A 14,872-nucleotide genomic window follows, 5' to 3' on the forward strand; every position below is an offset into this window, starting at 1 on the left:
TTTGTTAGACGCAGGGTGGCCAAACATCCATGTCGAGCCATGGCGTCGCCGTTCTGACCGTTCTGACGGTAGAAGCTAGAACTTGCCGGGTCATTAGTTTCGTGAATGTTCCAGGCCATAGGCGAGCTCATGATAGAGCATGAAGGGGCAACCTTGGAAGGCCTAAAGCAGCACGTCGGCCATGCGCCAATGCTGCGGCAGCGGGACGGGTCAACGGGTGTTGTGAGAGGTCGAGCCCGAGGTCGCGCCGGTTGTAGTCACGATCCCAAAAGCTCGAGGCGTGAGGCAACTCAGCAAGGAGCATCTAAAAGCTACGATAGCGATTATTGGAAGGGTGGTTGGAGACGTTTGACCGTAACGTGGGGTGAGTGGCATGTCTTGCGCGCACATGCCGCAAGTGTGCTGGTGGCTTGGAGATAAGGGCGGCCCGTGCAGCGTTGGACTTGGGGAAGGCACGCAAGCGCCACTAGGACTCGACACCGTGAGGTCGCCGTCGTTTGATAGCGCCGGCAGCCAGCGCCTAAAGACGTTACTGAGTCCGACACGCGAGACGCAAATCTGGAGAACTGTAGAATAGAGTCAAGTGACCGAGAGTGACATTACCGCCTGCAGCTTTGCGGGTTTTTGGGACGTTTGGAGTCATCGGTGTCTGCCGCGGCCAAGGATGGAGGCGGAAGGAGCGAACTCAGCGAAGAAGGAGCGAATGTGCAACATTTCTCCGGTCCATGAGGACGCCGGTCCCCCCTCACCATGCTCCTTACAGCCTCCTTGCAAACGGTAAAGGTAATTGCTAGTCGGCATTTCACTAACAATCACATCACTATTGCACAGCTCTGCCCTTGGACAAGCTCTGCGTCTATTGATTCCATAGATGCGCCACGCTGCGATAACATCTCCCACACCTAAGCCAAATCTAGCTGCACCCCGGCTACTGCACATCCTAGTCGATAGTCCCAACCCGGCACTCTGGAAAGGACACTGACCCTGGGCGCCTCAGTTCCGTGGATGCGCTCGCGCCTCAAGAATAGGCCTAAGCCCTGCCAGTCTGGTCGTCAGCACCGCACTCATATCCCGCCCCTGCGCCCATCGCACAAGAAAAAGCAGATTCCTCCAACGGCTGCACTGCAGCGACTCCGACCGACGTGCAGGACCGCTGCACTCTACACTCTTTATCGTCGCTTGTCATCGCGCCGTTGCGCTTATCCACCATGACGATAGACGACGACATGTACGGCACCGAGAAGAGTTTTGGAAGAGCCTCGCAAGGGTCCGACTACTATGGCGAATCATCACGGTACCAGGACGGTTTGGGGAGGAGGGTCATCGAGAGCTTCAAGCGGGACCCGAATTTTGCCATGACTATGACGCCAAAGGGAAGCATGGGGGCCGACGGGAACGTCTTCGATCCAGAAGCCGCGGCGGCGAACACGGCAAACTCACCACTTGCGCGGCGATTAAAAGGTCGCCATCTGCAAATGATAGCAATCGGAGGTTCCATAGGTATGGTTTGGCATGCGTCAACCAAGCGACGATCCACAAACTGACTTTACCAGGTACCGGTCTATTCGTCGGCTCAGGGCAAGCGCTAGCAAATGGTGGTCCAGCATCGCTCGTCATTTGCTACTGCCTTGTAGGTATCATGTTGTACACCACCGTCCACGCATTGGGCGAGATGGCAGTACTCTTTCCTGTCGCTGGTTCCTTCTCGGCATACTCGACACGCTTCTTGGATCCCGCATGGGGCTTTGCCATGGGTTGGAACTATGCTCTCCAATGGCTTGTCGTACTACCACTGGAAATCGTCGCTGCGACCTTTACAATAGAATACTGGAACGGCGACAAGGTCAACAACAACGCCTGGGTGGCCGTCTTCCTGGTCCTGATCGTCGTCATCAATCTTTTCGGTATCAAAGGGTATGGTGAAGCCGAGTTCGTCTTTGCTATTATCAAGATCACAGCAGTTATTGGTTTCATTATCCTCGGTATCATCATCAACATAGGCGGAGGCCCAGATGGGGGCTACATCGGCGGCATGTATTGGCGCGATCCAGGTCCATTCAACAACGGCTTCAAGGGTCTCTGCAGCGTCTTTGTCAACGCCGCGTTTGCCTTTTCTGGAACTGAGCTCGTCGGTCTTGCCGCAGCGGAGACAGCCAATCCACGCAAGTCCCTACCTACCGCTGTCAAGCAGGTCTTTTGGCGTATCTCGCTTTTCTACATCGTCTCCCTGACTATCGTCGGGTTGCTGGTTCCTTACAACGATCCGCGTTTGCTTCAAGACAAGAACTCTGCCGATGCTGTCGCCTCGCCCTTCGTCATCGCTATCCAAAACGCCGGAATCCAAGGCCTGCCCTCTGTTTTCAACGCCGTCATCATGATTGCGGTTCTCTCAGTTGGCAACTCCTCCATCTACGGTTCCTCGCGCACGCTCGCTGCACTCGCTGAGCAACACCAAGCTCCCAGGATCTTCGCATACATTGACCGCCAGGGTCGCCCTCTCGTTTCCATTGCTTTTGCTTCCTCCCTTGGTCTCCTCGCTTTCCTTGCCGGCGCGGACCGTAGGCTACAGGACGCCGCCTTCAACTGGCTGCTTGCGCTGTCTGCTCTCTCAGCGGTCTTCACCTGGCTGTCTATCTGCCTAGCACATATTCGCTTCCGTCAAGGTTGGAAAGTGCAAGGACACAGCTTGGATGAGCTCGCCTTCCGCTCTCAACCTGGCCTCATTGGATCCTACGTTGGCCTCATTCTCAACATCCTCGTTCTCATTGCACAATTCTACGTGTCCGTTGCTCCAATCGACATGGACAAGCTTACAACATCACAACGTCTCCAGCGTTTCTTCAGCGTCTACCTAGCGCTACCAGTCACCCTTGCCTTTTACTTTCCCTACAAGTTCTGGTTCCGCACCTCGGTCGTGCGTTCGCACAACATGGATCTCGTCACTGGCATCCGCGAGCTCAACATCCAGGCACTGATAGAAGAGGAGCGCGAGGAGAAGAGGAAGTGGCCAAGGTGGAAGAAGGTATACAAGTTCTTCTGTTGATAGACGCTCCACGGCAGCTTTCTCTTTTGTCCTGTTTTTTAGCGATGGCGCTACATGTTCTTCTTTTCGCGGTGCTCCTTTGTGATACCAGGCGGCATGCTATATAGCATTGCGCAGCCTTGCGACTTGTATTCTCTTTCTTCCTGTATGTTTACTGCTGGTTAGTATTAATAGACGCAGCATAGTGTCTGCACGCATCTGTAGGAATGCAAGAATAGAAGAGAAGCTTAACACTACCTAATATCGTGTACGACCAGGCATGCCATTGCCTAGCTCGGAGTGTAAAGAAAGACAGCGCACATTGGGTTCCAGGTTGAGCAAGCATGAAACGTCGGCTCGTACTTTTTCATATCACGACTTCCACACACCGGACGCTAATGAGACGTCTAAAAAAATCCCACCACCACCACAACTCTCCAAAACACCTCCATACAGTCTATCGAGCATTCGAGACCCTTCACTGGCAAAAGGACATAGTCAAAACAAAAAGAAAGGTCTTGCCCGGAATCGAACCGGGGTTGCCGGAAGACACTGATTTTGAGATCAGAATCCGGAGTGATAACCGCTACCTATATGGTAATTAGCGGGGGCAAGCGAGAAGTGGATGTTGAACAACGTACACTACAAAACCGATGGAAGTTTGAGCTTGGCATAGATTATAAAGTAAGTGCGTCTGGGGCAAACCAGCAGACGATTGTGTGCGGAAGAAGGAGCGAGAGTGCAAAACTTTTCGGTCGCATGAGGTGGGGTGGCGGGGTTTCTGATCCAGATGGTGGGGTATTCCAGGTTTTGAAACCATGGAACGCGAACGCGTACGCGTGAACGGAACGAATCAGCTTGGCTTTGGTTGGCGACTATGACTACCTTTATCGTCCCATCTCCGCAGCGTCGTGTTGACAACATGGAACACGATCACGCCCTGCCATGAGGGAGATACAACTGCTTTCCACAGCATCCATAGTTACGCTTCCACGCAACGTAGCTACGACTGTATTTATCCTTCAAGTCTAGCCCCCTGAAGAGGTGTCCTACACGTGTGAGCAGATAATCAATTTTGATTGACGGAATCTGCATTCGGGCCATACGTGGGTACGTGAGCTAGCTACACGACACAGGATCCAAGTAAAGCAACTATGAGCGAAAAGCTATGCTCGTCGGTCAATCCAGTCTGAAAACTGTACACTGAACCGAGGACCAGGCGTGAAGTACGTGGGCGCCCGGTTCCTGTAGGTTTCCTCCAACATTGCGCGCATAGATCTGATCCAAGGCGTGGATGCATTCGCCATGTCCCCTGACCGGTTATTCACCTGCACGCCTGTTAATGATGTGCGAGGTAACAGACGCGAATTAAGCATTGGTTACGGCCTGCACAATAGCGCCCTTGGCTCCTTGATCCAGACCGTCCAGCTTAGCCATGTCGTCCTTGTCAAGTTCGAAACCGTAGATGTCGGCGTTGCCAATAATGCGAGATGGCGTGTCGCTCTTGGGAAGAGGAACGTAGCCCTTTTGCAGACTCCATCGGATGAGAACCTGGTTTGGCTCCTTGTTGTGCTTCTTGGCGATGCTGGCAAGCGTCTCGTCGTTGGCTTTCTCGTTGCGGACGATCGGGCAGTAGGCTTCGACGACGATGTTCTTGGACTGGCAGTACTCGACGACCTCGCGCTGTTGACACCAGGGGTGGAGCTGGTCGTTTCTGTCAGTTTGGCGATGCGATCAGGTGGGAAATGTAACAAACCTCAATCTGGTTGACAGCAGGTAGGTTGGCCTTGCTATCAATGGAGGCAAGCTCGTCGATGTGCTGGATGCCGTAGTTGCTGACACCAATGTCGCGCACGATGCCCTTCTCCTGCGCTTGCTCCAGCGCAAGCCACATCAACTTCCTGGCCTCCTTGCCTCCGTTGGGGCTGTGGATGAGGAACAGGTCTGCGTAGCCATCCTTTCCGGCAAGCTTCTCAACGCTCTCGGCGACCTTCTTGTATGTAGACTCGACGTCTTCTCCAGCGCTTAAGATCTTGGACGTGATGTACACATCTTTCCGAGGGAGCCCGCTTTCCTTCAGCGCTTGACCAACTTGCTCTTCGTTCGCGTAGTACTGGGCTGTGTCGATATGACGGTATCCTGCCTCGAAGGCCTTCTTGCATGAGGCAACGCAGACGTCCTTTGGAGACAGGTAGACTCCGAAGCCGATTTGTGGAATCTTGTACTGCGAGTTCGGAAGACTCAGAGTCGAATTGATGTTCAGAGAGTTCGCCGACATGGTGGATAGCGGGGTAGCGATGAATGGAGAATACTTGAGTGAACTTGTCAGCAACGGACGAGTACTGATGTGCCGAAGAGCAGAGTGCGATGAGCGGAGGAATTGAGAAGGTAGGAGCATACCAAGTTGTTGAGAGAAATGGAGTCGCCATCAAACCTCCTCTAGGTAGCTCTAGACGCATACTGCAGTCGCTCCTGCAGTCGTGATGTCACTGCTTGCAACTCCATAGTCGAGAGTGGGTCCACACACACGTTGTGAGCTCTGGAAGAGACCACATGGACGAGAAATCAGACGATTCAATTATATTACAACATTTGGTGGATCGAATAGGAAGGTATGCTGCATGGTGTGTGTGCTGGAAGTAGAAGATCAGCCTGGCGCGTTCTTCTCGCGCGACCGCGATCAGCTGTTCGCGCTAAGATCTGCCATCCCCACCAAGCACCAAGCGTGTCTTCCATCTTGTACACGCCCCAAATCATGCCTCGTGCAACTACAGGCAATATCTGACATTACTTTCTTGATATGAATCCGTCTTCCATGCTCAGCTATGGAAATCATCGAATGAATGGCCGACGTCATGATCTACCTACTGTTATACATTGGCATCCACTTGGACGCCTACCTGATCCTACGCACTCTGATGTTGCACATGGTAACACGAGAAGTATACGAGCTTATAAATTAAACGATGAAATGTACTTAATAACTGTCTTTATGGTGGAGAAACACCTTGAACTGCCTGCCACATGACAGCCAATCCGTCCACCCCGATTGTGTCACCCACGGCAGCCTGCAAAGAGATAGCAACCGAGCAGGCTCTACAACTCCATCAAGACCGGGGTTCGAGGTTCCTGGTATACGTACCAGATGATAGAGAAAAGCTTGCTACGACGGACGGCAGCATGACTCGGGCTATGTCGCGCTCAGATGCAAGGCTGTATGAGGGCATCAACCGCTTTAGACACCCGATTCGTGCACTATCAGAAGCGACCCCAATGGTCCTCAAGACCCTATTCTCCGATGGAGAAGTTCCCTTTGACTATGCTTCGCAAACGCTTCTCCTCATGATCACCTGACTATTTCCCAGCATCATCCCCAGTCATCAACGCAAGTCAGCCTCGCAGGTCGTGTCTCCCGGGTTCCAGATGACCACGGCATCTTTTCGGTACAGCTGCTGTCGGAGCAATAATAAAGTACTGAGTATGGGACGCCTTACTTCAGAGATATCAAATCCCATCCCATCACACATGGAAATTGGCTGCCTGAACAACGCAGTATGCCCAGGTGGTTATACGGCAAGGACGGCACTTGGCGCATGTCACGTATGCTGTGCCTCATGTACAACAGCTCACTTATACCTTGTAATTAGCCAGTCTCGCAGTAAAGAAGTAAAGAAGCTTTTCGTGGCAGAGGGCCTGATGTGAAGGTGGCACAGTGAAGCTCAGCGGTGTGGGGCGCTCAAGACATATAATGTGCTAGACCATGGTTTGCATGCGTCTTCCAAGATTGTAGAAGCCTCTATAAGTCTATACCTCCTACTCGTCTGTTGTACTGTCGTGGAGCTGAGCCAAGTCAAATCGCTTTTAAGATGTTGCTCCCAACTTCGTTCTTACTTACCACGTTCCTGGTTTCCGCGTCTGCACAATACGCCCTCGACAGTCCCGTCGGTTCGTGCGCCGACGTACACTGCCCTGAGGTTCCTCTCGGTGGAAGCAATGCCATTAAAGCAGAATGCAATGTCACCAACAGAACCTACGAGAGGATCGGGTTCAGATCCTTCTCCACCGCCATCCTTGATGACAACAACAATTTGACGTGGACACTCGCCGCCCATCTCGACACAGACGTTCCCATAGACGACCAAATCACGGAGAAAGACTTCTATCTCGGCACCCCTCCGTCTCTTGAACTCGATCGCGACGACCTCCCGTACCGGGGTTGCGCTGTGTTCATATATAATACCACCTTTGGACGCAACTACTCATGGGATTGCGCAGAGGCAATTGGAGCGAGCTGTATTTCGTCGCTGGTAACCCAAGCCAACACACTGCTGGCACTCTCTCCGTCCAATGCAACAGAGACAACGGAAGAGAGCTGCATGCGCGTACAGAGAGGAATGGAGACTTTCCCAATGGAATGTACAGAGAAGACAAACATGACTTCCTGGAATGCAATTTCAGCCATACGTTCGTGTCCCCATTTCATTCAAAGAGATAGCCCTGTGCTAACTTCTTCTAGCACTCACTGGCAAGGGAGCGCCTACGCCGCCAAACTCTTCTGCCAATGCGAGCTCTAACTGTCATCCGACTCTCCCCAAGTCCAACGATCTCAGTTTGGCCTTTAGCCATAATGAGACCGGCGTGGGGTCCTTTACTGATATCATCATCACCACATTCTGGTCGCCAGACAAAGGCGTCGACAATGCGCTGAGTGTTCCCGACACACAGCTCATGTGCCTGTGGGTAAATGGGCTCACAGACGCCTCGGTGGCTACTCATACAGAGAGTTCGGCCAGTCGTTTCTCCATCAGCATCGTGGGTCTTGCAGTTTGCGTGGGCTTAGGTGTTTTTGGACTCATCTAGCATGCTCCTATGGCTAGATTCAGTAGTTCGCGGGCGATGCTGCGACATACGACTTAGTTTAGCACGTAAATGGAAAGCTTGACGATGATGATCTGAAAATATGAGAAAGTATGTAACTGCACATTAGACAACGTGGACTGGTGAACGAGTTTCATGACCGAGTATATTGAATGTTATGTTTGTCCTCTGACTATTCCCATTCACTGATAGCGATCATCGTGTATTCCCGTCGTTGGACGCTTCGTAGACCTAGTTGATCTTCTTGAGCTCGACCTCGCTATCGCGGAGTTAGCATTTTCGTTGAGTCCCCATGTGACGCGAACTTACAAGATGAGGTCAGAGTGAGGGGGGATCAAGCCAGGGAACTCCCTATCATGAAGTCAGTACTAGGTCTTAATCAGAAAACATCATGGAGGCTTACTGGTCCCCGTAAGCGAAGTCGCTGCTGATGTCCAGCTTCGCCTTCTCGCCGAGCTTCATCTGAACAACACCCTCATCCCAGCCCTTGATGACGCGACCAACACCGATGGGGGTCTGGAAGGGACCACGGCCAGTGGTGCTGTCGAACTGCTTGCCCTTATCGCCGGACTGGGTCTTGAGCCAGCCAGTGTACTCCATGGTGACCTTGTCACCCTTCTGTGGGGATGGGCCGTTGCCCTCTTGGATGATGGTCTTCTGGACACCCATGATGCGTGCGGTCGTGGTGAAAGCTCGAGTTGTTGCGCGGTGGAAAGAGGAAGGGTTAAGGAGGCTTCTCATGAAGTTGGAGGGTGAGAGGGAGATGAGTGGAGGATGGAAGGTTGCTGTGGGCGGAAAGAAGGAACCTGGAATGCCTTGGAGGGGTAGCTTTAGTGGGGTGGTGGGGTGCAGATCGTCAGCACACAGCCTCATGCACGCTGCAAGGGCAAGGTAATCAGGGCAAGTACGACGAGCATGACCAATGAATCGAGCACGTCAGTACTTGAGGGTGGGTTGACGGCTTGTCTGGGGAAATTGCGTGATCGCATCTACGTCAGGGCATTGGAACTGGAGTTCGCGCTTGCCGCGGTAGGAGAGTACAAGCTATAGCTCTAGATGCATGTGTGTGGCTGGGACGAAGATGCTTCGGCGATGGCGTTGAAGTTCTGCTTGTCACATAGTAGCAAGCGCACTGAGGTTGCTTGCATCCTTCCACAGACTATCTAATAGTCAATTGATCTCCATGTCCAATATACCAGTACCTCCAGTGGATCCAGGTATGTTACAGTAAACGTGAACCTTTGTCAAACGCCGTGCCCATGAAGAGAGGAGATGTTGTACATTTGCGCGTCCCAAATCTTGCCCGCATTGCTCAACCAAACCATGACTTGTTCCTTCTCGCTTCTCTCCTTGCTTCTTGCTGTATAGGTATTAGCATCTCTTCCGTGACGGTTTCGCGACGCGTTGTACGGTATGGAGGGATAGTCGCGGTCGATTGGATCGAGGGTGGACAACACGTACCCACTGCTCTTTGCATTCTCGGTATGCCCTGGTTGAACACGTATTAGCGGAAGGCCTCCTCATGCAATGCTGAGTCTTGGACCTCCGATGTAATGCACTTACTGGAAGAAATCCGAGCACATAGCTCTCTCACCACCATTCCTCTTCAAACACTTTATACTCTTGTCTGCCGCCTCTTGGCATGGATCAAAGTATTCGCTATACGCTTTGCTATACCAATCTATTAGCGCCTGTTGTGTGTAGCATATATTTGCGACGCGATCGTTGCGGTGGCGTACTTGTCGAATTTGCTGGCTTTGGAACCCTTCCATTCGTCGGCTTTCGAGGGGGTCGGTTTGTCGGACATAATGAAGAGCGAGGAAAGGGACGTCTAAAGAGTGTGTACAGGGCACGTACTGGCGTGTAATTGTCAGACAGCCTGAAGATGGCCGGGAGCAGTTGCGACGAGAGTGGATGATGCGCCGCGGAGGTGCGTTATCGATAAGAACATACATGTCGAGAGGCACTCACGCACTTTCCCGATATCACTAATTGCCCTGCGTATAAGGTCCGCGATACAGGCACTAGATCTTAGTATCTGATAATGACAGCCCTTCAATTACAGATTTTGCGACTGCTAGGCTCCACAACAGCTGCTAATTATGAATGATTTGAGCTACTTCCCTTGCACTCAAGAAGACCTAACTTGGCTGCTTGCTTCTTCACTACCTACATTGATACCCACGCGTGGAGCCACAGAGAATAGCCAGCGTATACATGCCTAGGTACGTGACGACCCGTCTAGTTCAATCAACGCTTCATCCAGTGTGGGGGCGGGAGGACTGCGGGCGCTAGGACGACCAGCCCACATAAACAGCATGTCGCGTGTATCAAGACGGCTGTCGTGCCATCCACAACTTACGATTCTACTTACGAGATAGTGCTAGCACCCTAGTCATGAGTTGTATGCTTCATGCATGTGATTGACAAGCGACCATGTACCTTGGTAACGTATTTGGCCAGGACTACAATTGCAGAAAACCACCTCTCTTCGTCCGGCTAGGCGGTCTTGTGCACCGTACAGGTTTATGACTTGATCGGGGTGGTGCGCAGCTTGAGGACGATATCGAAGAAACATCCCGTCTTACGCACTTGAACAGTGCGGCCAGGATGCTTGTCATGCTTCGCATTAGAGGAGCCGACAAGGTCCCGCCTACAATCACAGGCACCTCTTCTCGGGGACGCTATGCATGGACCTGATAAGTGTCGAGCATGAATACTCCAACCGCAGTGATGATCAGCACTCTGAATGAAGCGGAGCGGAGACGGGTATGAGCTGTGAGCGCAACATCGAAGGTCAATTCGACCGCGTCTGCATGTGGTGGTGCCGCGCCGAAAGCTAGGAAGCCTGTGGGGAAAGAGGCCCTCTTTCGTGCGCCGGGAATACCAGGTATTGGCGTCTTTGAACTGTGGTTGTTTGGGACCGCGGCTCAATGGAAAAAGGATCAAAAGAAACGTGAAGCAAAAACGTTGAATGATGGCATGGGCGAAAATGGAATGTGACAGAAAACGTGACGAGTCGCGTGGCCCACGTCATTGGCGTGTCAAGCTTGCAATAGAAGCACTGGACCCAATGAGAAATGACCAGGTATGAGAGCAGAGATAGCCATGGAAATGGTTGGCGATGGTTGGCGCTGGAGGGTGGTGATTTTCCACGGCAGGCGCTAAGGATGGAGTGAAGGTCGATAGTGAACGGCTGCTGCGGCAAATGGCCGGAGGGCAAGGGCAACAGCGACCGAGCGCCAACATGCCTAGGCTAGTAGACCCGCTGCTGCATGCATAACCACTGCCAACGATAGTCTTTCTTCTCTACAAGGGCAAGTCCCATGTGAGCAGATGCTCCGTCTCCCAACCCCCAGCTGCACCTCGCCGTGAGAAAAGATAGTCACCGCCCGCCATGGACAATCGAGCGTCGCCAACCCCGCCCACCGCTCGCCCCAGGAATTCCGCCTCGTCCATCGCATCATCGTCCAACACAACGTCACATGCCGCGCCTGCCTCGCAACAGTCTGCCGGCATGCCTTCAAATTCACGGACCGGGCGCGGGAGCACGCCGACGGCCAGCCGGTCTGCCTCCAAACTCATCGACCAGGACAAGCCGACGCGGGCAGCAAGCAAAGACAGCCTCAAACAGAAGATGCTGACCAAGAAGGACGAGCCGCCACAGCTGGGCCGCGCAGATGAAGTATGAGACTCTTTCTTGCATGGCACATGCATCGACTAACCGCCCGCAGCAGCTCAAGGCGCTCAAGTCGGAGTTTGACAGCCTTCGCACGCATCTCACATGCAAGATCTGTGACCGCTTACTCTACCAACCGTACACCATATCCTGCGGGCACACCTACTGCTATACAGTAAGACGCGCACCCTCCCACCGCACATGCCACCCTCTAACATGCCTAGTGTCTCTGCACGTGGTTCGTCGCCAACAAGGCCCGCAAGACATGCCCCGACTGCCGCATCGTCGTAAAGGACCTGCCCGCCCCCGCCTATGTGGTAAGTCAGCCTGCATGTCCTTCAGCGACGACGTCTAACATAGTTGGGCAGATACGAGACATGACGAGCGTCTTCATCGCGCGAGCCGAACTACTACCTACGGGCGAGAGCATAGAAGACCACAAAAAGTGGCAGAAAGACGAGGCAGATGCTGTACAGCTGGACAAGGATAACGCGGACCCCCGCGCTGGCGGTCTCTTCAAGGGCTGCTTCAGGCTTCCGCCTCACCAAAATCGCCTGTCACTGCAAATCGTGCGCGATCAAGAAGATGGAGTTGACCGATGTCCGCTGTGTACCTGGGAGCTGGAAGACGGCGGATGCACCCATTGCGGACTGATATTCGACGAGACAGGCGAAGTCTCATGGGGCAACAGCTTCACCGGCTTCAGTGACATGGACGAGATGTCAGAGCACGATCAAGACGACCTCGACGCCGAAATGGACATGGAGGACCCCGACTACGACGGCTACGGAGACGGCATGGAAGACTGGGGCGCATACCCCCCAGATCAAGGCTCGTTCATGATGCGACGCTTCTTGGACGCTGGCATGGCACCCAATGCAGCGGCATTCGCAAGACGACGACCGATCACGCACAGCGAAGCCGGCAGCCGACGCTCCTACTCACAGAGCATAGTCTCAGACATGTACGGCGACGAGATGGATACGGTCGAGGAGGAAGACGAAGATGGTTTGGACGAGGACTCTTCGATGAACGACTTTATCGATGACGAGGCCGTACCTGCATCGAGTTCACCCAGCGCCGCATCGTCTACTCCTGGCCCTGCTGCCCAGCCTGCGGGTAACAGAGCGCGTGCCCGAGCACGTCGCATTGTCGAATCTGAGTCATCATCAAACCGCTCAAGCACCGTCGAGGAGGAAGACGAAGACGAGGAAGACGAGGGGCCCGTTCGTAGGGGCATGAGGAATCCTGCTCAGACCCGTGTCTTACATCGGGCAAACGGGTCGAGATCCTCCCGTGAGACAGCGTCAACAACCTCCACCGACGTCTCCACTGAGGAGCTCGACGAAGATACACAAGCACTGTTGCGAGAGGAGGGATGGGAGCTACAACGCGACTACGACGACGAGATGGCAGAAGAGGATGAAGATGACAGCGATGGAGGAAGGACGACCGTTGGGTGGGAACCGCTTGCGAACTCAAATGACAGAAGCCGAATGGGCGGTTCTCTAACACCTACTGCAGATCGTCCTCGGCCTAGTGCCCCGATACGCCCGCCTTCCAGAACCGCCAATGTCCGCGTCTTGAATACCTCGCGTGGTCTCCGCCGAAGATCCTCTGTCCTGTCGAGCGCGACAGCCCACTACGAAGACGGGGAAGCGGACGACGATGACTCTGACCAAGATGGCGACGTCGATCTAGCCCTGAACACCCTGCGGACGCGCCGCTCACAAGCCCATCTGCGAAACCCTGCAGCTCGCGCTTACAACCAGGGGCCTGCTGCTGCGGATGGAACCAACGAGGCGGACACTGATGATAACTCGGATAATTCCCAGGGGCACAGGCGAGGGGCTCCTCGTGTGCAACGCCGGGAATACGATCCGCGTATCAGCTGGATGTTCGCTGCCCATCAACAAGCTCTCCAACAACACCAGATGGCGGGCGCCTTGATAGACGTTGAACCACGCACCATGACACCGCTGTCTCGCCCTCGAACAAGGAACAGAAATCGGCCCAGTCCCGCGCAAGCCTACTCCCCCTTTCTACCTCCTGCGCGCATTCGAACGCCGCTTATGGACAATGGCACGAACTATATCATGGATCCGCGACTCCCAATATCGCCACCTCGACGAAGCGCCATGTCGCCTGGCTTACCAGCGATGGGCAATGCCGGCAACATGAGCCGCTTTGATCGTGCGCCTTCTGTTGGTTCCAACAGCAATAGTTCTGCCGTCTTGACCCCTGGAAGTTCCTCAGCCTCTTCGCAACACTCCATCGATACGATAGCACAGACACAGGCAGCTGCAGCCATGGACATGATAGATCGTCCTATAAGTCGAGTCGGTGCTCGCCCATCTTCGGCAAATAGCAGGAGGAACTCTGGCAACTTTGCCGCAGCGAACGCGTTTCCTCATGCTGCCATGGGCTTGCATGTCCAGGGTGCGGCTCTTCCTCCTTTTGCTGCGCGCGGTAACCCTTGGGCTGCATTTGTGCAGGCACGTGGTGTGCGCAATCGTAACTCACGTCAAGTTCTTCGTGATCAGTCTTCGGTAGCTACCTTGCGCCCAGCAAGCTCTCGCGTCAATATTAGGGAGGCTGGCAACCCTCCGCAAGGCGTGAGGCCTCAGCCATCACGTCTCAATCTACGACCTCAGCCATCGCGGCGCCAACTCGCTCCCCAGCCATCTACACGAGCCTTGCGCACGGCTGATAATGGGAGACCACCCCCATCACCTACACAGAACGTACAAGCCCCTGCGCAACCTGCTGCTCGTTCCGTCGGGCTGACTCCGGACGAACGCAATCTTCGGGCTCGGGAACTTATCGAGACCAGAAGACAAGCACTTGGTCAGCGAGACACGAGTGTGCCCGCTCGTACCAATCCTTTCACACAAGGCTTCCAGCGTCCGGCGAATCCAACTGGCTCTCCTCAGATGCAGCAGCCAGCTACAGCACAACACGTGAGGAGCAACTCAAACGAGTCCAGCAACTCCACTGGGACGGTTCAAGGTGCTCCTGCATCACCAGTGCTTGGTCGACGCCGTAGCAACCGCAACATGCTAAACTCTACGCCACCCGGTGTTCTCCCACCGCAACAAGGTGCTTATGCTGCTCCTCCCGCACAGTATGCAAACAGCTACTACCGACCACGACCAGGTTCTTCGGGCTCACCCGGAGCATATGAACCCACTTTGACGAACAACACGCGGGGAAGTCCTATGATGGCGGGCCCTCTTATCTAACACGATATCATGTCATAAGATATATTTCTTTTATTTTATCGCTTTGTTGCT

General features: G+C 53.8%; 5 protein-coding genes across 5 annotated transcripts; 2 read left to right on the forward strand and 3 right to left on the reverse strand.

Annotated features, from left to right (window-relative positions):
- Positions 1–1,208: 1,208 nt before the first annotated feature.
- On the forward strand, positions 1,209–3,043 carry J4E84_003725 (uncharacterized protein; the record flags this gene model as incomplete). Its single annotated transcript, XM_049386334.1, has 2 exons — positions 1,209–1,500; positions 1,554–3,043. The coding sequence occupies 2 exons, from the start codon at positions 1,209–1,211 to the stop codon at positions 3,041–3,043; spliced, it is 1,782 nt and encodes a 593-aa protein (XP_049246183.1).
- A 1,347-nt stretch (positions 3,044–4,390) lies between these two features.
- On the reverse strand, positions 4,391–5,300 carry J4E84_003726 (uncharacterized protein; the record flags this gene model as incomplete). Its single annotated transcript, XM_049386335.1, has 2 exons — positions 4,391–4,726; positions 4,779–5,300. 2 exons carry the CDS (start codon positions 5,298–5,300, stop codon positions 4,391–4,393), a joined length of 858 nt encoding a protein of 285 aa, XP_049246184.1.
- A 2,831-nt stretch (positions 5,301–8,131) lies between these two features.
- Positions 8,132–8,569, reverse strand: FPR1 (FK506 binding protein proline rotamase rapamycin-binding protein; the record flags this gene model as incomplete). Its single annotated transcript, XM_049386336.1, has 3 exons — positions 8,132–8,159; positions 8,210–8,251; positions 8,304–8,569. 3 exons carry the CDS (start codon positions 8,567–8,569, stop codon positions 8,132–8,134), a joined length of 336 nt encoding a protein of 111 aa, XP_049246185.1.
- A 643-nt stretch (positions 8,570–9,212) lies between these two features.
- On the reverse strand, positions 9,213–9,707 carry COX23 (Mitochondrial copper homeostasis protein; the record flags this gene model as incomplete). Its single annotated transcript, XM_049386337.1, has 4 exons — positions 9,213–9,260; positions 9,362–9,389; positions 9,464–9,571; positions 9,640–9,707. The coding sequence occupies 4 exons, from the start codon at positions 9,705–9,707 to the stop codon at positions 9,213–9,215; spliced, it is 252 nt and encodes an 83-aa protein (XP_049246186.1).
- Positions 9,708–11,297: 1,590 nt separating this feature from the next.
- Positions 11,298–14,821, forward strand: J4E84_003729 (uncharacterized protein; the record flags this gene model as incomplete). Its single annotated transcript, XM_049386338.1, has 4 exons — positions 11,298–11,585; positions 11,635–11,754; positions 11,804–11,896; positions 11,948–14,821. The coding sequence occupies 4 exons, from the start codon at positions 11,298–11,300 to the stop codon at positions 14,819–14,821; spliced, it is 3,375 nt and encodes a 1,124-aa protein (XP_049246187.1).
- Between the last annotated feature and the right edge of the window lie 51 nt (positions 14,822–14,872).

Source organism: Alternaria hordeiaustralica (assembly GCF_023758085.1).
Source record: "Alternaria hordeiaustralica strain BMP 2776 chromosome Unknown scaffold_5, whole genome shotgun sequence".
Lineage (NCBI taxonomy): Eukaryota > Fungi > Ascomycota > Dothideomycetes > Pleosporales > Pleosporaceae > Alternaria > Alternaria hordeiaustralica.